Source organism: Pelophylax lessonae (assembly GCF_965119305.1).
Source record: "Pelophylax lessonae genome assembly, chromosome: 4".
NCBI lineage: Eukaryota > Metazoa > Chordata > Amphibia > Anura > Ranidae > Pelophylax > Pelophylax lessonae.
Genome location: NC_138771.1, coordinates 377965199 through 377988521, shown reverse-complemented (window position 1 = coordinate 377988521; position 23323 = coordinate 377965199). Strand labels below are relative to the sequence as shown.

General features: G+C 45.9%; 1 protein-coding gene across 1 annotated transcript; it reads right to left on the bottom strand.

The window, feature by feature from the left end:
- Window positions 1–5582: 5582 nt before the first annotated feature.
- HNRNPA0 (heterogeneous nuclear ribonucleoprotein A0) lies at window positions 5583–7007 on the bottom strand. The gene has a single exon (XM_082253375.1). It carries the CDS (start codon window positions 6857–6859, stop codon window positions 6011–6013), a length of 849 nt encoding a protein of 282 aa, XP_082109501.1. The 5' UTR covers window positions 6860–7007; the 3' UTR covers window positions 5583–6010.
- Window positions 7008–23323: the final 16316 nt, after the last annotated feature.

Genomic DNA, 23323 nt, shown 5'->3' with positions numbered 1-23323 from the left:
CCAGCGGCTAGCCGCTATGATGTCTTTTACATAAAAGCGGATCGCCTGCTAAAAGAAAAACAAAATGATGTCTATAACTGAAGCCTTGGGCTACAGACATCAGTTTGTTTGTTTGTTTTTTTCCCAAAGGAAGCGATCAGCTTTTATGTAAAAGCTATCCTAACAGCTAATTAGCCGCTGGATGGCTTATATACAGTGGTGGATGGGGTGCCTCTCGTTGCCTGCTGGCGCCTCCAGGCTCTACCGTCCCACCGGTAAGATGAGAATGAAGCTGGCAGTTCCTCCAGCTTACCATAGAGCTCATAGGAGGACTGAAAGGTGCCTGATGAGTTCTATGATATAGGGAACCCGGAAGCAATGCGTATTATTGTCCTATCCCATCATAACCACTTGAAGTCAATCATGTACATGTGATTTGGCAACAAGTGGATAAAACTGAAGTTTAACTATGAAAACCTCAAAGTATGCTCCACGTTGTGCAGGCAGCAGAACCTAGTTATCTAAACTGCTTGTCCTCTTCCTGCTTCGTGGAAAACATTCCTGTCAAGAACCTCTACCCCCTCTTCCCATCATTGATAAATGCCCTTTCCTTGCCTGACATCCCCATGTAATGAGTCACAGAATTATGCTCCCCATTCAAAGATCATATTACCAGCAATAAAGGGTGCTTTCTCAAAAGGAAAGAGCTGGCGGGTCCTTAGCGGGAATTTTTTCACAGCAGCTTTACAAGACCCAAAACTGTTAACCTCTGCAGTATGGTAGTTCAGGAGCAGAAAGAAGATGACAGGGCATCCTTGCAGTGAAAATTTTAATATCCACCTACCTGCACAAAATGGGACATCCTTTATTACAGGAAAGTCAGCTCACTAAAGTTAAAGTTTTTTCCGTAAAGTCTGAACTTTAGGTTTAACCACTTTACCACCGGAGGATTTTGCTGTCTTCCATCCAGGCCACTTTTTGCGATTCGGCGCTGTGCGACTTTAACTGACAATTGCGCGGTCGTGCGACGCCGTACCCAAACGAAATTTACGTCCTTTTTTTCCCACAAACAGAGCTTTCTTTTGGTGGTATTTGATCAGCAGTGCGATTTTTGCGCAAAAGTTATTGCGTTTACTAACTAAGGGGAAGATTTCTGTCATTTTTGGTGTTTTTTTTTTTTAACGCGTAATGGCGGTGATCTGCGATTTTTTTTGCGGGACTGCGACATTGCGGCGGACAGATCGGACCCTTGACTGACATTTTTGACACTTTTGGGGGTACCAGTGACATTACTGCAGTAATCAGTGCTATACATATGCACTGTTACTGTAAAAATGACACTGGCAGTGAAGGGGTTAATTTTATTGGAGAGGGAGGGGTTAATGTATGCCTGGTGCTTACTGACGTGTGGGGGGGGAGGTGACTGTGTGAGACAGGGACAGATCGCATGTTCAGCTATGCTGAACACTCCGATCTGTCAGTCCCTGTCACTATGAAGATCCGCCCGCTCTGTTTACACAGGCGGGCGGATCTCCTCACTCGATTCCCCCGACGATCGGGGCAGAGCAGCGGCGATCGCCGCTGCTCCTCCCCTGGCCCGACTCCCGCTGTGAATGAAAACAGCACGAGCACGCCTCGGGTGGCCCGCGAGCGCCGCCTACAGGGGGAGGAGTCCAGCGACGTAGGTCTACGTCGCTGGACGGGAACGAGCCACTTTGCCGCAGTACGCTCAATGTGAGCGGTGGGCAAGTGGTTAAAGTGGGATTAAAGCTTTGTTTTTAACCACCTCAATACTGGGCACTTAAACCCCCTTCCTTCCCAGACCAATTTTCAGCTTTTAGCGCTGTTGCAATTTGAATGACAATTGTGCGGTCATGCAACATTGTACCTAAACCAAATTTGTGTCATTTTTTCCCCCACAAATAGAGCTTTCTTTTGGTGGTATTTGATCACCGTCAGGTTTTTTCTTTTTTGGTGCACAAATAAAAAAAGACTGAAAAGTTTGAAAAAAAAAAAAAAAGTTTTTTTGTTTAGGTTATAAAATTTTGTAAATAGATATGTTTTTTCCTGCACTGATGAGGAGACACTGATGGGGTGGCACTGATATGCAGCACTGATAGGCACTGATAGGTGGCACTGTTGGGCAGCAATGATCGGCACTGATGGGGGGCACTGATAGGCAGCACTGGTGGGCGGCACTGATAGATGGCAATAACGGCACTGGTGGGCAGCACTGATAGGGAGGGCACTGGGGGGCTCTCTGAGCCCTGTTTGCCATCCCTGGTGGCTCTAGTGGCACCCCTTCCCCCCCCCCCAGGGCTGCACTGGTAATCAATGTTCTGATTACCAGCACAGACCCCCCCTGTGATCAGTGAGTAATTAGAAATACTCACTGATCACCCCCGCTGCAGCACCGATCCTCTGATCTTCTCCTCACTGACAGGATCTGTCAGGAGAAGAGATCGAAGCCGTTACAACGGCTCTATTTACATTACATGACGGCTGTGATTGGACACAGCCATCATGTGATCAGGAGGGCCAATCACAGGGCCCTCCTGCCGAATGATGTTGCTCTGTGTCCGAGGGACACAGACACATTGAGATCGCGCCGCTGCGGGTGCCCACGGCAGCACGATCTCTCTCCTTCTGAAGGATGTTCCGGAACGTCCGATCAGAAGGAGGAGACTCCCACCCGGCCGTATATTTACAATGGCCCGGGTGGGAGGTGGTTAAAGAACACTTTATACTTACCTGCTTATATGCAGTGGTTTTGCACAGCGCAGCTCCAATCCTCTTCTTTTCCAGTCCCCTAGCTCCTCTCCTTAGAGCAGTGTCCCCAGAAACAGCTGCTTGCCCTGGGGGCACCACTGCGTGCTCGCTTCCAAGAAGCTGCTCTATGCGTCCATAAGACAGAGTTGTGGCTTGGCCCCACCACCCTCCTCATCGGCTGTGGTTAACAGCAGTAGGAGCCACTGGGCTCCTGCTGCTGTCTTAGCCAATGAGGAGGAAGTGCCCTGTGACAGCAGAGGCTCTTGTGAACATTGCTGGATCAGAGGGAGCGGCTGCTGCACACAGGTTTACCTTCATGCACAGAACACATGAAGGTAAAAATCCTTCAGCCTTAGGCTCCATGTACACGGGACGCTGGAAATGGCCGTTTAGGAGCAGTTGGGCGTTTTTTTCAGAAGCCCCTGAACCCATCTACATTTTATCTTATCTGTCCATGTACACCAGGTCGTTTACAGTCATTTGCAGGCAGTTGCGTTCAGGGACTGTTTTTAGAAAGCAATTGTTTGCGTTCGAACGTGTGTTTCCCGGCGTTTCAAACGCACGAACGCGTCTGAACGCGATGACCCGCGTTTAGCGTTCGCGTTTTTCCATTTTAAAGGGGAATAATTTTTTTGACCTCTAGGAACGGTTCTAAACGCAAACGCCCGCTAAACGTGGGTACAATCGCGACCGAACGGACGTTTCAAACGTCCTAAAAATTCCAGCATTCAAAGGGACTTTTAACAACGTCCCGTGTACATGGAGCCTCAAGAACCACTTTGTAGATAACTTCCACTTGTGCATTTTATATAACACTTCTACTGAGTTATATAAAGGTTGGTGATGTGTTCAGCTCTCCCAAAACTTATGTTTAACACCTTACATGTTGCTGGGTGACCTATGTACTGGGAGTACACTTAAGGTGCACTTTCAGCACAAAGACCAAGCTGTCTCATACAGCTCTTGGTCCAGGCTACAGATTGGTAAACTGGCAGGCAGGACTGGGTTAGAATCATGTGACCACTGTGGCAGTGCAGATTCTGGATGGACCATCTGCACACTGCTATACACCTTTTCCAGCAAACAATGCAAAGAAAAACTGGATCTTTTGTTTTCTCCAGTGGCAGTGGTCATACGACTGCTAATCCTTCACACCCCCGTGTCCTAAACTGTTTAAATTGACACAGAGGTGGGCAGGAGGTTGTCAAGATCTTGGTAATCACATTTTACCATCTCTGGACCCTTACAATAAGATCCACCCAGTCTCCCTGTTTTACCCACCAACTGGAGTTTCATTACTCCAGATTCAGAGTTAAACAAAGCCCAACTCTGAACTGTTTTAACAACTCCCTGAGTGCCAGTTCACATTTGTGCGATTGCGGAGATCGCATGAAATTCGGAGCGCACTGCTCCTGAATTACATGCGATCTCATGTGCGGTGCAAATTTCAGTTTGTATGGCTGAATTCGCACCGCATCCGCAATAAAACACGCACATGAGGCTTTTTTTATCCGCAGCAGAATCAGATCATAGTGGTTCACACTAGTGCAATCCGATTCTCTGCAAACTGTCAGATCGCACTGCAATATGCGATCGCAACTGGGGGTGTCAACTTTTAATTGACACCCCCTGCGTATCGCATATGGCAGAGTGAACTGCCAGATGTGCGGATGCGGCGGGATCACGCTGCATAAACGCAGCGTTCCCGCATCGCACAAATGTGAACCGGGACTGAGGGATAAAAAAAAAAAAAAAAGCAAAATGACCACCAAGATAATTTCTGAAAAATTAAACAAATATAAGGCATACCATGCTGAGTGGAAGAGGACATAAAGCCTGGAGATTCAGCTTTCTACAGTATTGAACCCAAAATGTAATGTATTGCAGCTTATCATGAGATGTGGCGGCTATATATATATATATTTTTTTTTTATTTTTTTTAAGTCTTTTCCCACCTGGTGATCTGGACAGTAGCACATATCCCGTATTAGAGTCCTCCACTCTGGATGATGGAGTAACGGCACCTTTTGGACAGCAGCAGTTCAAACTGGGGGAAAAGGAGGTGTTAGCTGCACTAGCAGATTTAAATTCACTAACAAAAGGTAGCCAGTTAATTTATAAAGATACAATAGTTTATATAAAAAAAAAAATAAAGCACCCCTTCCAGAGATTAAATGTCCATTTCACACTGGTACGACTTATCAAGCAACTTGGTCAGCCTGACAAGTCGTGCACCGTTGCTCCCACTGTGTAGTACAGGAGCCGTTCTAATAGGAGCTACACAAGTCGCTCCGACTTAGAAAAAGTGTCCTGTACTACTTCGGGCGACCTGGAGGCGACTTGCGTAGACTTCCATTGTGTGAAGTCCGTGCAAGTCACGCTGCACGCGACTTCACAGGTCGCCCCCTAAGTCGGAGCGACCTAATGTGAACGAGAACTTACTTGGTTTGAATTGTAAACTTGCTACATTTGCAGTACAGCTTATTCTTTTGAAAAAACAGACTAACTGGTTAGATCATCATATGAAAATAATGCAAAGACTGCTTTAAAAGGAAATTAATGCAGGAATCACCTAAAAATTGATAAGCTGCAATATAAAAAAGGTTTGCTTTTGGGTTTACCACTTTAGTTTTTTCCCCAGAGAGATATATATTTCATAAAAATCAGAACAAGACCTCATTATGGCTGTATCAGGCACGCAGAGACCTCAGAAATATAAAAAAGAAAAATCACAATACCTATGACAAATTTGTGTTTATATGAAACTGCTGCAGCAGTAATGGCCGCTCCATATATTTTTAGAACAAGACAATATCAGAAGACCTGTAACAGTGTAATCTTAAAACAGTTTGGTTTTTATTAAAAATAAGGTCAAACCAAATGCACAAATCCTACGCAGTTAAATGAACATTATATAATTCATAGAAAAAAAAAAAAAACATAAATCTTGGATTTTCAGATAACCGGAAGTTTGAAGGGTAACAAACACAATCCAGACCGATAGGCCATTCGGTAAATTCATGAACAAAGCAAAGAACTCCTGACTCCTTTGCGGAAGTCTAATGTCCAAGACTTGGTTTTAGCAATGATCAAATGGCAACAGAATCAATACAGGTCAGGATGAGAAGACATTGAAAAACAAAAAACGTGCCTGGCCAAACGGTGATCCAGGCGAGTGAAAAACAACCAGGTCTTATGGTGGGTAGAAAAAAAAAAACGTTTAGACATCATCCATTCATGGCTCAGTCATTGGGGGAGGAGTTCAGTAGGAGCCGTACGAGCCATAGCCCCCAGCTCCTTGGTAAGGGCCTGTGCTGCTATTGCGCCCCCAGGTGGTTGGTCCCGAGCCTTTCATGGGCCCATAGGCGGACATGTGCTGAGAATAGTTCCCGAAGCCGTTATAGCCGTCACCGTAGCCTGCCTGCTGCTCCCCGTAGCCTCCATAGGAGTTGTAGCCCCCGCCATAGGCCTCATAGCCGCCTGCATAGCCTTCCCTCCCCCCGGAGTAGCCGTTAGCCGATCCTCCTCTCCCCCGTCCTCCTCCTCGGAAGGACTTGGCCCCGGGGCTCTGTTGGATCTCCTCCCGGGGTACGGCCTTCTTCACCTCCACGCGGTGCCCATTGATAGGGTGGAACTTCACCACGGCCGCCTTGTCCGCAGCGTCGTGGTTGGCGAAATGGACGAAGCCGAAGCCTCGCTTCTTGCCGGAGCCTTTGTCGGCGATGATCTCCACCTTATCCACCGGGCCGAACTGAGAGAAATGCTCCTGGAGGTGTTCCTCCTCGATGTCCGCCTTCAGCCCCCCCACGAACAGCTTGTTGACTTTAGCGTGGGCCCCGGGCCTAGAGGAGTCCTCGCGGGACACGGCTCTCTTCAGCTCCACGTTGTTACCGTCCACTACGTGAGGGGAGGCGGCCACGGCGGCGTCCGCTTCCTCGGCGGCGGAGTAGGTGACGAAGCCGAAGCAGCGGGAACGTTTAGTCAGCGGGTTCACCACCACCACACAGTCCGTCAGGGTGCCGTATCCCTCGAAGTGACTCCTGAGGCCGGCCTCCGTGGTTTGGACATTGAGGCCTCCTATGAACAGCTTACACAGCTGAGACGTGTCCATGTCGCCGCTCTCCGCTCCTCTCCGACAATCAACTTACGGCACGTTGGGAGCACGGCTTTTTTTCCTTTTTTTTTTAGCGCGCAAGAAAATGCAAAAAGCAGATTCTTACGTCACCAGGCAGCAAAGGAACTTCCGGTCATGGGGTCTAACCCATGACGACGGGAGGCGGCGCGTCTTTTCATTGGTCGATGGGTTGAGCTGCCCGTGGACGCCATTTGCAAAGACGCCATTCAGGAGGCTTCACGTGGGGGAAGGGATAGCTGTGTGTGTTGCAATGACAGGAAATGAAGGCCCAGTCTTTACATTTCACTCAATTGATGGCGTTTCAATTGTTCTTTTCAGGCTTTCTTTAACCTTTAGCTCCAGGCCTGTTTGCACTCTTTTTTTCTTTGTATATAACAATAAGTATCTTTTCATAGAAAATTACTTAGAACTCCCAAACAATATTTTTTTTTTGCACGTTTTTTTTATGTTGCGGTATTTGCACAGCAGTTTTTCAGATGCAATTTTGAAATGTTTTGGAATTTTATTGCACAAAAATGCAATACCTTATTGTTTAGGAAAAAGGTAAAAGAACATGTTACCAAACCTCTCAAATTGTGCACACCCGTGCAATGGCGACAATGTAAATTTTACTATCCATAGGTGACTCTAAACACTTCAGCCCCAGAAGGTTTTACCCCCCTTACGCTCCCAAAACCCTTACAGGCAAAACCCTTACAGACATAGCCCTACGTCGCTTTGCCTGTGAGGGGCTGACTGCCCATGTAAATAGTCGTACGGCAGTCGACAAGTGGTTAACAACCAGGCTATTGTTTGCGATACTGCACTGCGTTACTTAAAGACCCCTTTCATACTTATGCAATCTAAAAGTCGTGCAATTTTGACTGTACTTAAAGCAATGCCAATGTCTTTGGCCCTCAAAACTCTTTCAAATCGTCCCAAAGTAGAACAGGGACTACTTTGAAGTCGTACAGATATGAATGATACTCATTGGAAATCATGGAGTGTGACTTTGCAGTCCCAAATCGCAGGAAAAGTCGCACAAGTATGAAAGTGGCCTAACTGACAATTGCACAGTCATGTGACACTGTACCCAAATAAAATGTATGTCTTTTCCCCCCACAAAATAAAGCTTTCTTTTGGTGGTATTTGATCACCTCTGCGCTTTTTCATTGCGCTATATACAAAAAAAGGGCAAACATTGTGAAAAAAAAAAATATTTTTTACTTTCTGCTATCAAACATCCAAAAAAAAAAAGTAAAAAAATAATTTCTTCATCAGTTTAACCACTTAAGCCCCAGAAGATTTTACCCCCTTCCTGACCAGGGCCTATTTTGCGATTCGGCACTGCGTGACTTTAACGGACAATTGCGCGGTCGTGCGACCCTGTACCTAAACAAATTTGATGTCCTTTTTTTCCCACAAACAGAGCTTTCCTTTGGTGGTATTTGATCACCTGTGCAATTTTTTTTTTTATTTTTGATCATGCGCTATAAACAAAGAAGCGTAAATTTCTCTATCGCTCATTGACAGACGTAGTCTTCTTGATTCTCAAGAGCTGGGTTATGTTGTCTCCGCAGGAGTAGGACTAGGCAGAAAGACAAAACGTTCTGGCTCCACCTTAGGGGCAGTCCCTGAGGGTATATCCTCCCTCTCTCTGCTACAGGGAATCAGTTTTTTTCTGTCTAGTCAGGAGTAAGGACCTAAGTTCCTTGCTGGGATCTTTTGGTCCTGGCAAGACTTTTTTCTTTAGAAAAAGACATTTTTTAGGTAGTTTTTCTCCAGTGTTTTTCCTGTGAGATCTTCAAGCAAAAATGCCGGACTGGGCGACACTTGTGGTCACCCCAGCCGGCCTACGAGCGCGCGCAGACCATGGCATTGCGCTTGGTCGGCCGCGACACATTCAAGTAAGTATGCGGGGCCGGGCGACGGGCTGGATGTTGAGATCCAGTGGTCACCCCGGTTTCTGCCTACGAGCGCGTGCAGACCAGAGCTCCGCGCTGGGTCGGCCGCGACGGAGTCCCAGTGGAGGGACTGACCTTGCGAGTTAAAAGTCTCGCTTGGACGCCAGGAACCAGAGAGTCGAGGCGTCCGGAGTGGTCCACAAACCCCCACCCCGGTGGAGAGGGTATTGTGAAGAGAGGGTGCCTGTCGGTTCGGTATGGTGAGTAAACGTTCCCTTTTTTTCTTTCCTCGTTATGAGGCAGTATGAATTATGGGCCCCTCCATATATGGTCAGTATATATCTGATACTTATAAGTCCCCCTTGTAATACAGCATGTGTTTGTGGGAAGTGGACTTGGTTTGAGAGCTAACACTCTACCCAGCAGACTGTAACATTACAGCAGACATAGGAGGTATAATCCTACCTTATTTGTAGTGTATCTCCTGTAGATCCATATATCGCCTCTTAGCAGAGATGCAGGTGGATGTGCTGGGAAAACAATTTCGGCGGTCCGCCGCCATTTTGCCGTAGACCAAGTGCATGTATGTCCTCAGGTCACGCCGGCCGCCATGTTTTTGGAGTCTTATGTCTCTTCTATGGGGGCGGCCATGTTTCGTGAGCCCAGCTACCTCGTGGAGAGCTGGGAACGCCGGAAGGCGTACACAGGGGGCGGAGCCACGTCCTTCTACCCGGGAAAAAGCAACAGCTCCTTCCAGTCTGTAAAAGACAGACGCTGACTGCAGTTGGTTGGAAACTTCACTGCATCGGTTGGTGAGCCTTGGGGGTCCCTCTCTCTCTCTGTGGGATCGAGAAGCAGGTACTCTGAGGGGCGCTATTGCGCTAGGGGGAGACACACAAAAAAAAAGAAAAAGTTTTTTTGTTTTTGCTGGCAAAGGTGTCCTGAATTAACATGGACCCTGCCACTCATGTATCTCCTCCGGATCCCCTCGAGGGGTCTGCAGGATCCTCCAGCACCCCACTGACAATTGAATCATTGTCAGCTATTATGGAAACTTTTGTGTCCCGGGTGGAAGTGGCTTGTCAGGGACAGGGCGCAAGAAAGCGACCCCCGCCTAACCCCTTATTATCTGAAACCTCGGATTCAGACTCTGAGCCTATTTCTGCAGTTGCAGGTACTTCATCTGGGATTGGTGTCTCGGGTCCTGTCTCTTCAGACAGCGAGGAGGATGTTTCGGCATCAGCCATAGCCCGAGAGGAAGCGTTGGTAAACGCACTCATTGTATCTGTTCAAGAAACCTTAAGGTTACAGGGTATTCCATCGGAAATAGCTGAAACTGAAATCCCTTTTGGGACTAAAAAACGCATCAAAGTGGCGAAGGTTTTTCCATTGCCCAAATGTTTTGGCAATCCAATCGAAGAAGAATGGCGTCTGCCAAAACGCACTTTTACTATTTCTAAACGCATTAACAGGCGTTATCCGTTTGAGGAAACCCTCATTAAGAAATGGACAGAACCACCTGTGGTGGATTCACCAATTGCTAGATTGAATAAAGCCACGGTTATTCCTCTAGAAGACGCTCCGTCTTTTAAAGATCCAGTGGATCGCAAGATAGAAGCTATGTCTCGCACCATGTTTTCCTTGATTGGATCAGCTTTCAGACCTATAATAGCTATTGGTCTGGTTTCGCAGGCTGTAACTGAATGGACCAAGTGGTTACGCCGGGACTTAGAAGAGGTCCCTCAGGCGGTATCAGATTTGTTGGAACAAATGATACAGGGGTTACAGGTTGTGTGTGATGCGGCGTTAGACGCCACTCCATTATTGGCGCGAGCATCAGTCTCAGCAGTGGTTCTCAGGCGTACACTGTGGCTAAAAGGTTGGTTAGCCGACCAAGGTTCCAAAAAAGCATTGGCTAATATCCCCTTTTTAGGAGAACGTCTATTTGGAGCCAACTTAGATGAGATCATTAAGCACCTTTTTACCGCAAAATTTTAAAGGTAAAGGAACTCGTCAAAGACGAGGGCCTTCTTTTTCTGCTCACAAGAGGTTTTTTCATCCCGCGGGTGAAAAAATTAAGTCCTCCAAAGCTCCTGCAGGAGGCGTCAGGGGTCGTTGGTCGGGCAAGCAAAAGCCCGCCCCCTCCAGACCTGAAGATAAACCGTCCAAAGCCTGAAGGTGCGCCCCCACCCATAACTGGGGTGGGGGGACGTCTTCGCCGGTTCCCGGATCCATGGCTTTCCAGAATCCCGGACAAATGGGTTTGCGAAGTCATAAGGTCAGGGTACAAGATCGAGTTTCGATCTCTCCCACCGGCGCGATTCTTCCCTTCCAATATCCGACTATCCCCGGATCGTTTAGAAGATCTGCGGAGAGCAGTCACAGATTTACTACAACAAGGAGTGGTAGTCCACGTTCCTTGGACAGAACGGTTTCAAGGGTTTTATTCAAACCTATTTACAATACCCAGGAAAGAGGGCAAAGTGCGTCCAATTCTGGACTTAAGGGCACTCAATTCTTTTGTCAACATAAGAAGATTCAGAATGGAGTCCATTCGCACAGTAGCAGCCTTCCTGCATCCAGGGGATGTCCTAGCGCCCATAGACATCAAGGACGCATATCTTCACATTCCCATTTTCGCAGGACATCAGCGGTTTCTACGCTTTTCCGTAGAAGAGAACCACTATCAGTTTGTGGCGTTACCTTTCGGTCTCGCCACGGCTCCGCGGGTCTTCACGAAGGTGTTGGCCCCAATGTTGGCACTTTTGCGCCAAAGAGGCATATCGATCCTTGGTTACCTAGACGATCTTCTGCTTCATGCAGAGTCTCCTCAGACCTTGCTACAAAACATAGAAATTACTATGATTTCTTTACAGGAATTCGGGTGGCTGGTGAACCAGCAAAAGTCATTTCTGGTTCCCACCCAGAGGCTCGAATATCTGGGTCTAATTCTAGACACAGTCAGGTCAAGAGTTTTTCTTCCGGTAGGGAAACTCCGAAAGATTCAATCAGCAGTCCAGTTGTTACTGTCCAACAGCTGGTCTTCCCTTCGGACTTGCATGAGGGTTCTGGGGTTGATGGTGGCTTCGTTCGAAGCAGTCCCATTTGCCCAGTCCCATACCCGAATTCTTCAGCAAGAGATTCTTCTCAGATGGAATCGGAATCCGGAATCCCTGGACAATCAGATCCGATTGAGCAAACAGACCAGAGAGTCTCTGGTCTGGTGGCTTCGGTCTCCGATGCTCAGCCAGGGAAAGTCATTTCTGCCAATATATTGGACGACAGTGACCACGGATGCCAGTCTATCCGGATGGGGAGGAATTCTCGGTCAGTTATCTGTCCAGGGACTTTGGTCCCCGGAAGAATCCAGGTTACCGATAAATGTATTGGAACTGAGAGCGATCAGACTTTGTCTGATTCACTGGACCGAGCAGCTCCAGGGCAGCCCGGTTCGGATCCAGTCGGACAATGCCACGGCCGTGGCTTATGTCAATCACCAGGGGGGCACCAAGAGTGTCCGAGCGGCCAAAGAAGTGGCTTGCATTCTTCGCTGGGCGGAACGATTTGTTCCAGCAATCTCTGCGGTGTTCATTCCGGGGGTGGAGAATTGGCAGGCAGATTATCTCAGCCGTCAGACTCTGGATCAGGGGGAATGGTCCCTCCATCCAGACGTTTTCCACCAGTTGTGCCTACGGTGGGGCACCCCGGGTTTGGATCTGTTGGCATCACGATTCAACAGGAAAGTTCAGAGATTCGTGGCTCGCTCCCGCGATCCTCTAGCAGAAACCGCAGACGCACTGATCGCCCCGTGGGGGCAATACCAGCTAATGTATGCCTTCCCTCCTCTCGCGTTACTGCCAAGACTTCTTCGCAGGATAGAGGAGGAAGGAATTCCAGTAATTCTGGTAGCTCCGGACTGGCCTCGTCGAGCTTGGTACGCCGACGTGGTCAGACTGGTGGTGGACGTCCCGTGGAGACTTCCTCTCAGGGAGGACCTACTGTCTCAGGGACCGATCTTCCATCCTGCTTTACGATCGCTGGCTTTAACGGCCTGGCTATTGAGACCCAGGTGCTGAAGGACAAGGGATTGTCAGCTTCAGTTATTCCTACTCTAGTTGAAGCTAGGAAAGCGACTTCCAGAAAGATTTATCATCGCACATGGAAGTCCTACATTGCATGGTGTGAACCTTTGGGGTTCCGTCCTCGGTCTTATTCGATTAGTCGAATATTAGCTTTTCTGCAACAAGGGGTTGAGCAGAAACTGGCCTTGAGTACTATCAAGGGTCAGGTCTCAGCATTAGCTATCTTCTTTCAGAAGCCTTTGGCTACTCATTCCTTGGTGCGGAATTTCATCCAGGGGGTGCGACATCTGGCTCTGCCAGTGCACGCGCCGTTACCCCCCTGGGATCTTAATTTAGTGTTGTCGGTTCTTCAGAAACCTCCCTTTGAAGATATTAGGGAGATTCCTCTACCTACGTTGTCCCAGAAGGTGGCCTTCTTGGTGGCTATTACTTCTGCACGCAGGGTGTCAGAACTGGCCGCATTATCTTGTCGTTCACCATATCTGGTGGTTCATAGAGATAAGGTGGTTCTTCGCCCGAATCCATCCTTCCTACCAAAAGTGGTTTCAGAATTTCATCTGAATGAAGAAATTGTGTTACCTTCCCTGTGTCCTAAGCCCAGTCATCCTCGGGAGTTTGCTTTACACTCCTTGGATGTGGTCCGGGCGATCAGGGTATACTTGAAAACGACAGACTCGTTTCGCAAGACGGATTCACTTTTTGTGATCTCAGATGGACCCAAAAAGGGGTTGCCTGCATCTGCCGCGACCATTTCCAGATGGATCAGACAGACGGTAGTACAGGCTTATTCTATTAAGGGTCGGGAGCCCCCGTTCCCTGTTAAGGCGCACTCCACTCGGGCACTTAGTGCGTCATGGGCCTTTCGCCATCAGGCGTCAGTGGTCCAGGTGTGCAAGGCGGCTACCTGGTCGTCGGTGCATACCTTTACAAAACATTATAAAGTTGATGTAATGGCATCGTCTGATACCTCGTTTGGCCGCAAGGTTTTGCAGGCCGCCATTTGAGGAGACCAGTGGTCTACCTCGAGGGTTTTTTCCGTTGGAATTTTTATTTGAGTCTCATTCTTTGTTTATTATGAGCCTTTAAAACTTTTAGTTTGGCACCGGTTGGGCCTTCTAGATTGGATTTGATTTTGTCAATCCCACCCCTCATTTGTGGCACTGCTTCTGGATGTCCCAGCTCTTGAGAATCAAGAAGACTACGTCTGTCAATGAGCGATAGAGAAAAATGGATTTTTGTAAGATCTTACCGTAAAATCCTTTTCTCTTAAGCTCATTGACAGACGTAGTACCCGCCCCTCTATCATTGAGTTGGGTTGGGTTAAATTCTCTGTTACTGCTTTAGAACAGAACTGATTCCCTGTAGCAGAGAGAGGGAGGATATACCCTCAGGGACTGCCCCTAAGGTGGAGCCAGAACGTTTTGTCTTTCTGCCTAGTCCTACTCCTGCGGATACAACATAACCCAGCTCTTGAGAATCAAGAAGACTACGTCTGTCAATGAGCTTAAGAGAAAAGGATTTTACGGTAAGATCTTACAAAAATCCATTTTTTGCAAAAATAACAATATTTTTCACATTTTTTTATATGAAATTCCCCCCAAAAATTTGTAAAAATCAAAATTTTTCAACGTTTTCGGCCAATTTGTTTTATGCTACATATGTTTGGTAAAAAAAATCGCAAAAAGCATATTTTGATTGGCTTGCGCAAAAGTTATCGTGTTTACTAACAAAGGGAAAGATTTTTGTCATTTTTGTTATTTTTTTTTTAACGAGTAATGGTGGCGATCTGCGATTTTTTTTTTTGCGGGACTGCGACATTGCGGCGGACAGATCGGACCCTTGACTGACATTTTTGACACTTTTGGGGTTACCAGTGACATTACTGCAGTAATCAGTGCTATACATATGCACTGTTACTGTAAAAATGACACTGGCAGTGAAGGAGTTAACTGTATTGGAGAGGGAGGGGTTAAGTGTGTCCTAGGGGCGTGTTTCTAACTGTGATTGGCTGTGGCTTGATGTGTAAGAACAGTGATCAACGGTCCTACATAGTAGAACGGTTTGATCATCATTCTTACACAGGGAGAACTGACAGGCGGCTTTGTTTACACTAGCCGCCTGCCTTTCTCCCGCTGTCTCGGACGATCGCGAGTGCCGGCGGACATCGGGTCCGCTGGACACACGAGCGGGAGCGCGCATCCGGCGGCGCACGCTCGCTCCCAAAACCCTTACAGGCTAGCGCCATAGCCCTACGCCGCTTTGCCTGTGAGGGGCTGACTAGCGACGTAAATAGTCGTACGGCAGTCGACAAGTGGTTAACAACCAGGCTATTGTTTGCGATACTGCACTGTGTTAGTTTAAGACCTCTTTCATACTTATGCAACCTAAAAGTCGTGCAATTTTGACTGTACTTGGAAGCAATGCCTATGTCCTCAAAACGCTTTAAAATCATCCCAAAGTAGAACAGGGACTACTTTGAAGTCGTACAGATATGAATGATACTCATTGGAAATCATGGAGTATGACTTTGCAGTCCCAAATCGCAGGACAATTCGCACAAGTGTGAAAGGGGCGTAACTGACAATTGCACAGTCATGTGACACTGTACACAAATAAAATGTATGTCTTCTTCCCCCACAAAATAAAGCTTTCTTTTGGTGGTATTTGATTACCTCTGGGCTTTTTAATTTATTTTTTGTGCTATAAACAAAAAAAGGGCAAACATTTTGAAAAAAAAAAATACTTTTTACTTTCTGCTATCAAACATCCAATAAAAAAAGTAAAAAAATAATTTCTTCATCAGTTTAAGCCAATATGTTTTCTGCTACATGTTTTTGTTAAAAAAAATCCTAATAAGCGTATATTGATTGGTTTGCACAAAAGTTATCGCGTCTACAAACTAGGGGATATATTTATGCCATTTTTATTTCTCTCTCTTTTTTTTTTTTTAACTAGTAATGGCGGAAATCAGCGATTTTTAGTGGGACTGCAACATTGCGGCAGACAAATCAGACACCTAACATTTTTTTGGAAACAAGTGACAATATTGCAGTAATCAGTGCTAAAAATATGCACTGTTACTGTACTAATGACACTGGCAGGGAAGGGGTTGACCTCAGGGGCGATCAAAGGGTTACCTTGTGCCTAGCTGGTGCTGACTGACTCGGTGAAGACAGAGATTAGTGTTCCTGCTTAACAGGAACACATGATCGCTATCTTCTCCCCTGTCAGAATGGTGATCCGTCTTGTTTACATAGGCAGGTCGACGTTCTGCTTCTTCCGGGAACAATCGTGGGTGGCTGGTGGACATCAGGTCCACAGGACCTGCTGATTGACATCCTGTGTCCAATTTGTGCGCACCCCTAGTGTCTATTGCACAAAATGACATACAGGTATGTTGTTTCGTGCAGTAGAGCCGAGATGCCGCAATACAAGTGCAGTAGGCGGTCGGCAAGTGGGTAAAACCTTTATAGGCTTCAACTTTACATTTACACAGGAAGTCTGGTACTAGAATTGTAAAACCAATAGAGTAGAAGGGAGCGCTGAATATTTAGGTATTCAGCTGGTGAATATACAAACAACAATAAAATAGCAAAAATAGTGCAGCACTTCACTGTAAAAAACAAATATCCTGTTTATATACAATAAATAATGTCCCAGTAGTGACTATGTGACATGATCAAGTATTTTATTAGAGTTAAAAGTAAATTTGCTGCAGCATAACAACAGTAATGGCCAAAAGAACTTACAAAGATGTCCGCTGCTCTCAAGGCTGATCCCTTGAAAACGTGCATGCGCACAAAACACTTCAGGGAGGGGCCTAATCGCTGATGTCATCGCTGCCGCGTCCTCCTGGTAGAAGCAGTGGCCATCTTTGTAAGTTCTTTTGGCCATTACCATTTTAATGCTACATCATATGTATTTACTTTTAACTCTAAATACTACACTATATGAGCATCATCTGGTGAGCTTTCTTTGCACAGTGTTTGCCCCATTGGAGTCTACCAGGTTATCAACAAACCTGAACATGATGTCCCCATGCTTCATAGCAAAAGTTCAAAACTTGTCATTGCTTGCCATTGGTGAGTGTTTTGATTGGTGGAGGGACGTCACAGTGGAAGATCACTCTGTAACACCTTGGGTTAAGTGTATATATTTGAGGCTGGATTATGTTTGTCTTCTGGTGAGTGGCTTGGCACACTACACTTCTCAATGGAAAAGCTCTCTGAACATAGAGAAGATTCCTCATTGATCACATCACATATTCACTACTGGGACTTTACTTATTGTATATGAAAATAATTTTTTTTTTCCACAGTGAAGTGCTGTACTAGTGGTGCTAGAATTTCTGCCCACGATCTGACGTTTGCCGTGATACCTCACATGTGTGGGGTGAGCGCCGTTTGTGTGCATGCGGGACTGACACATGCGCTCACCCCATTGCTGATGACCAATGCAGAAACCAAGGGTGTGTAATTTTATAATGCATGGCCAATACCCGGAGAATAGAGCATCTTTGAGTACCTAGTGCAAACCAGATCATCCTGGGAGTTGGTGGTGGTTAGGGAAAGGCTCACCCTCCTGGCAGTGACAGAGGACTGACCTCACAGAACATGTCTTATGGGCCCCAGGTGTTTGACTGGTCTTTAAGACCCATACTCTGAACTACCATGAAACTGCAGGGCCCTGTGTAAAAGTTTGTTGCATGCATTTGGGGCTTTTATGGACTAATGCCTCGTACACACGCAACGATTGTTGGCCGTGAATTTTCAGCCAACGGCTTGTTAGTATGATGCTTTCGACAACCAACTCCGACTTTTCGGCCGAAAAAAATCTGGTGTGCAGGCTATAAAATTTTTGTTGGCCGTCAACAGAACGGCCGATTTTCCGTCAGTCAGTACAGATTTCGGCAGACAAAAATCTGATGAGCAAGACTGGGCATGCTCAGAGAAGAAAAAACACACGGAAAGTAAACCAGCACATGACATCACTTCTGCAGTTGGTTGTTGTTGGCCGATAAAATTCGTGTGCATTCTAGAGCACATTTCAACCAACACAACAACACTGGACAAAAGACGGCCGATCGGTCGGCCGATAATCGTTGCGTGTGTACGAGGCTTTAGATAGTGTATTGCTCTCAAACCATCACCCATGCACATGTTTGGTAGACAAGCATTTTTGGAACAATTTGGCTGTATATAGAGTATACAAAAGATGGCCTGGATACCCCTCTTTAATGATAAGGTCCCAGGTTTAGGGTTTGGCCACATTAAGTAGCTTTGGATTAGCCTACAAGCAGAAGCGGGTTGTGGTCAGAAGCAGAACAAGAAGAGGCAGTTGGAGTTAATAATCAAAATGGAGGAGGTGGGTGGACAGAAGAACACTAAACAGAAAGAACAGAGTGTACACATAAACTCTTTAATTATGTTGTCGTTCATTCTTCCTGTATTCAGAATTTTTTTTTTATACATTACTTGTTTGAAGTGGAGGTGCAGCTTCCTGTATCAGCCAGCACATGCGAAAGAACACATGGTAGATCATACCGAGAAGATGTGATGTTTAGCACTAATGGTCAGGTGGCATTACACGCTCCAGCTTTTCCTACTAAAACTGGTTGGAATTTGATAATAATGGGAGGGTTTGGTAGGATGTTGTGGGTATGTGCAGACACTGCTTCCCATTGCCTACACACAATGCCTGCAGCAGTTTTTTTTAAATTTTATTAAAAGGGTAACTGTCCTTTCATGGGGGAAAAAATTGCAAATAAAGAAAAATAATATAGCGTATACAATTGCTATTGTGATTGAATGTTATGAAAAAATAACTTTCCTGTTCAATCTGCAGCTCTGTAATTTTCTGAAAATGGAATCCAATATGGCTACCTGGAGGTGTTCATTCAAACCCCCCCCCCCCCACACACCCCCCCACACCCCCCCCCAAACTGTTCCCACAAAGTTGGGAACATAAAATTGTCCAAAATATCTTGGTTTGCTGATGCTTCCCTTCACTGGAACTAAGGGGCCAAGCCCAACCCATGAAAAACAACCCCACACCGTAATCTCCTTCCACCAAATGATTTGGACCAGTGTACAAAGCAAGGTTCCTAAAGACATGGATGAGCGAGTTTGTGGTGGAGAAACTTGACTGGCCTGCAATCCATAATCCATAGAATCCAAAACCTTAATCCATAGAACACCTTTTGGATGAATTGGAGCGGAGACTGTGAGCCAGGCCCTCTCGTCCACATTAGTGCCTGACCTCACAAATGTGCTTCTGGAGGAATGGTCAAACATTCCCGTAGGCACGCTCCTAAACCTTGTGGACAGCATTCCCAGAAGAGTTGAAGCTGTTAAGCTGCAAAGGGTGGGCCAACTCAATATTAAACCCTACGGACAAAGACTGGGATGCCATTAAAGTTCATGTGCATGTAAAGGCAGGCATCCCAATACTTTTAGTAATATATAACGTATCAGGAATATAAAGTAGTGGGGTAACAAACACTTTAATTTCCCCTCTTTGGTGCCTTCTGTTGATTCTGCCCAAAGTTCTAATTTCCTCCAGAAAATGCTAGGTCTTCCATAGGGGAGGACAAGTGAAGATTCAACTGACTTTGAGGCTACATTCGCACTAGGGCATTGTGTTTTCAGGCATTTTTCAGGTGTTTTTTTTTTTTAGCAGAATTGCAAAAATCTAGCCAAGAATAGCTTGTATAAGATCTGGAAAATTTAGTTAACAAACTCACACCGAATATATCACACACCAGGTCAGGTGCCTGATTACATTATCATATGCAGATGAAATTGTGTACAGAAATATAATTAACACATCTAAGGAACAACCAACACAAACAGTATTCTACTTTCCCATTAGCAACTAATAGATGACAGTAATTTATTTAACTTGAGTTAATTAACTAGCAGACTTTCCGTTATCGAGTTCATGAAATACAATACACATTATACAGTATCTCACAAAAGTGAGTACACCCCTCACATTTTTTGTAAATATTTTATTCTATCTTTTCATGTGACAACACTGAAGAAATTACACTTGTACAGCTTGTATAACAATGTAAATTTGCTGTACCATCAAAATACCTCAACACACAGCCATTAATGTCTAAACCGCTGGCAACAAAAGTGAGTCCTAAGTGAAAATGTCCAAATTGGGCCCAATTAGCCATTTTCCCCTCCCCAGTGTCATGTGACTTGTTGATTTTCAAAGGTCTCAGGTGTGAATGGGGAGCAGGTGTGTTAACTTTGATGTTATTGCTCTCACTCTCTCATACTGGTCACTGGAGTTTTAATATGGCACCTCATGGCAAAGAACTCGCTAAGGATCTGAAAAAAGAATTGTTGCTCTACATAAAGATGGCCTAGGCCAGTGGTTCTCAACTCCTAACCTCAGGACCCACCAATAGGCCAGTTTTGCAAAATAACTAAAATACATCACATGTGATATAATTTGCTGCTCAGTGATTGCAGTATTCTACTCTGCATCTCCCCAAGGTAATACTTAAAATCCGACCTGTTATTGGGTCCTCAGGACAGGAGTTGAGAACCACTGGCCTAGGCTATAAGAAGATTGCCAAGACCCTGAAACTGAGCTACAACACAGTGGCCAAGACCATGTAGCAGCTTAACAGGACAGGTTCCACTCAGAACAGGCCTCACCATGGTCGACCAAAGAGGTTGAGTGCACGTGCTCAGCGTCATATCCAGAGGTTGTCTTTGGGAAATAGATGTATGAATGCTGCCAGCATTGCTGCAGAGGTTGAAGGGTTGGGGGGTCAGCCTGTCAGTGCTCAGACCATACACCGCACACTGCATCAAATTGGTCTGCATGGCTGTCATCCCAGAAGGAAGCCTCTTCTAATGATGATGCAAACAGTTTGTTGGAGACAAGCAGACTAAGGACATGGATTACTGGAACCATGTCCTGTGGTCTGATGAGACCAAGATAAACCTATTTGGTTCAGATATGTCAAGCGTGTGTGGCGGAAACCAGGTGAGAAGTACAAAGACAAGTGTGTCTTGCCTACAGTCAAGCATGGTGGTGGGAGTTTCCTGGTCTGGGGCTGCATGAGTGTTGCCAGCACTGGGGAGCTACAGTTCATTGAGGGAACCATGAATGCCAACATGTACTGTGACATACTGAAGCAGAGCATGATCCCCTCCCTTCGGAGACTGGGCCGCAGGGCAGTGTTCCAACATGATAACGACCCCAAACACACCTCCAAGACGACCACTGCCTTGCTAAAGAAGCTGAGGGTAAAGGTGATGGACTGGCCAAGCATGTCTCAAGACCTAAACCCTATTGAGCATCTGTGGGGCATTCGCAAATGGAAGGCTGGAAGAGCACAAGGTCTCTAACATCCACCAGCTCTATGATGTGGTCATGTAGGAGTGGAAGAGGACTCCAGTGGCAACCTGTGAAGCTCTGGTGAACTCCATGCCCAAGAGGGTTAAGGCAGTGCTGGAAAATAATGGTGGCCACACAAAATATTGACACTTTGGGCCCAATTTGGACATATTCACTTAGGGGTGTACTCACTTTTGTTGCCAGCGGTTTAGACATTAAAGGCTGTGTGTTGAGTTATTTTGAGGGAACAGCAAATTTACACTAAAAAGGGGGTTAATAGACTGCGCTCAAATAAAGTGCAAAACCAAAAAGGGATCACATAAATCAACAGGTGATTGTGAGTCTCTTTCAATAACCAGATTTCTGTGTGTAATTACAGTCCAATTCATATGTGAAAAAACGTTTCCTTTTCCCTTGTGTTGAATCACCTGTGTTTGAGCAGATGGGTGTAGCCTCCACCAGGTTTCCTTTACCAGGGCCTCAAACACACTAGCTGCTTACGAGAATGACTTGACCTCTATTACAGGCAGTCAAATCAGGCACCAGTATCACAAAAGGGCGATCCTCCTTAGGGTTTTCCACACTAGGTTTAAATGGATATATCAGCCATCAGGCAGGCATATAATATACAGGAGAGACAACGAAGAAACTCTTCATGGTGTAGTAAGTTAAAATAGTGTTTATTTAAACAATGTGTAGACTTACAATTAGGTTGTCCACATTCGGCTGGTCTAAGCAATGCTCTGGAGCTGTTAGACGAGAAAGGGGACACTTTTTCTTCACTAATTATCCTACGCACAGGTGCATTAGTGAATGGCACTTCACTGTTATACAAGCTGTACACATACTTTACATTGTAGCAAAGTGTCGTTTCTTCAGTGTTGTCACATGAAAAGATATAATAAAATATTTACAAAAATGTGAGGGGTGTACTAATTTTTGTGAGATCCTGTAAGTGCAAAACACATCACACCTTAATACACAGACAATAGCAGCAGACCACCAGTAACAGACTGTCCGTCTCCTACATTGAAGAACCTGGAATCCACATCCAAGCAACGGCTATTTAGAAGTCACAGACTTCATGGCAACGATCTACAACAGTCTATGAGGCAAAGCTCATACAATGCTCTATCATTCTGATACAGTGGAATTAATGTATCATAGATTTCTTAAGGGATATTGTAGACAAATATCACTGTACCATTTGAAGCAATCAAAACCACATTCACAGTGTCCACCAAGTAGTTGTCCATCATTTTCTCAGTCACCCTGTGCCGCTCATACACACAGGGTGACTAAAGCCTCGTACACACGTACCGATCGTCGGCCGACCGATCGGCCGTCTTTTGTCCAGGGCTGTCCTGTCCGCTGAAAAGTGCAAAAGACTGCACCCGAATTTTGTCGGCCAACAACAGAAGTGATGTCATGTGATGGTTAACTTTCCCTGTCTTTTTTCTTCTCTGAGCATGCCCAGTCTTGCAAATCTGCTGATTGTCGGCCGAATTCTGTACTGACTGGCGAACAATCGGCCATTCTGGTGTTGGCCAACAAAAATTTTAATGCCTGCATGACAGATTCTGTTCGGCCGAAAATGCGCTGTCGGCTGTCGGAAGCATCATCCTAACAAGCCTACAATCGGCCGATCGGTCGTCGGCCGAATATTTACGGCCGACAATCGGTACATGTGTACGAGACTTTACACATAAGAGGTGCCTAGGGAACTGAAAGAGGGATTTCTCAACCTCTCTAAAATAAGCTGGGTTCCACAGGCCCACCAACCAAAGTGACTCCCGTCACACACAGTACCTTCACACCACAATCCCAACACCAAGTGAAATTAAAAACAACGTCACTAATGAATGTCTGGATGTCTTATAATCTTTGTGTCATATAATTCAAGCGTGGACAAAACGCTGCATATATCAGTGCAAATGATGTAAATGCTGAAGTCTAAGGCGCATATATATTGCCCAGGGCTGTAGGCTAAATCCCCATGAAAACACAACAAATGGGTCAAAGTGATGGGGCAAAAAGGTGTCCTAGAAGCTGTAATGGGAGGCGGACTCTTAACATTCATATGTCAGGTTTGGCATTTGCCATGGTGGGGCTGA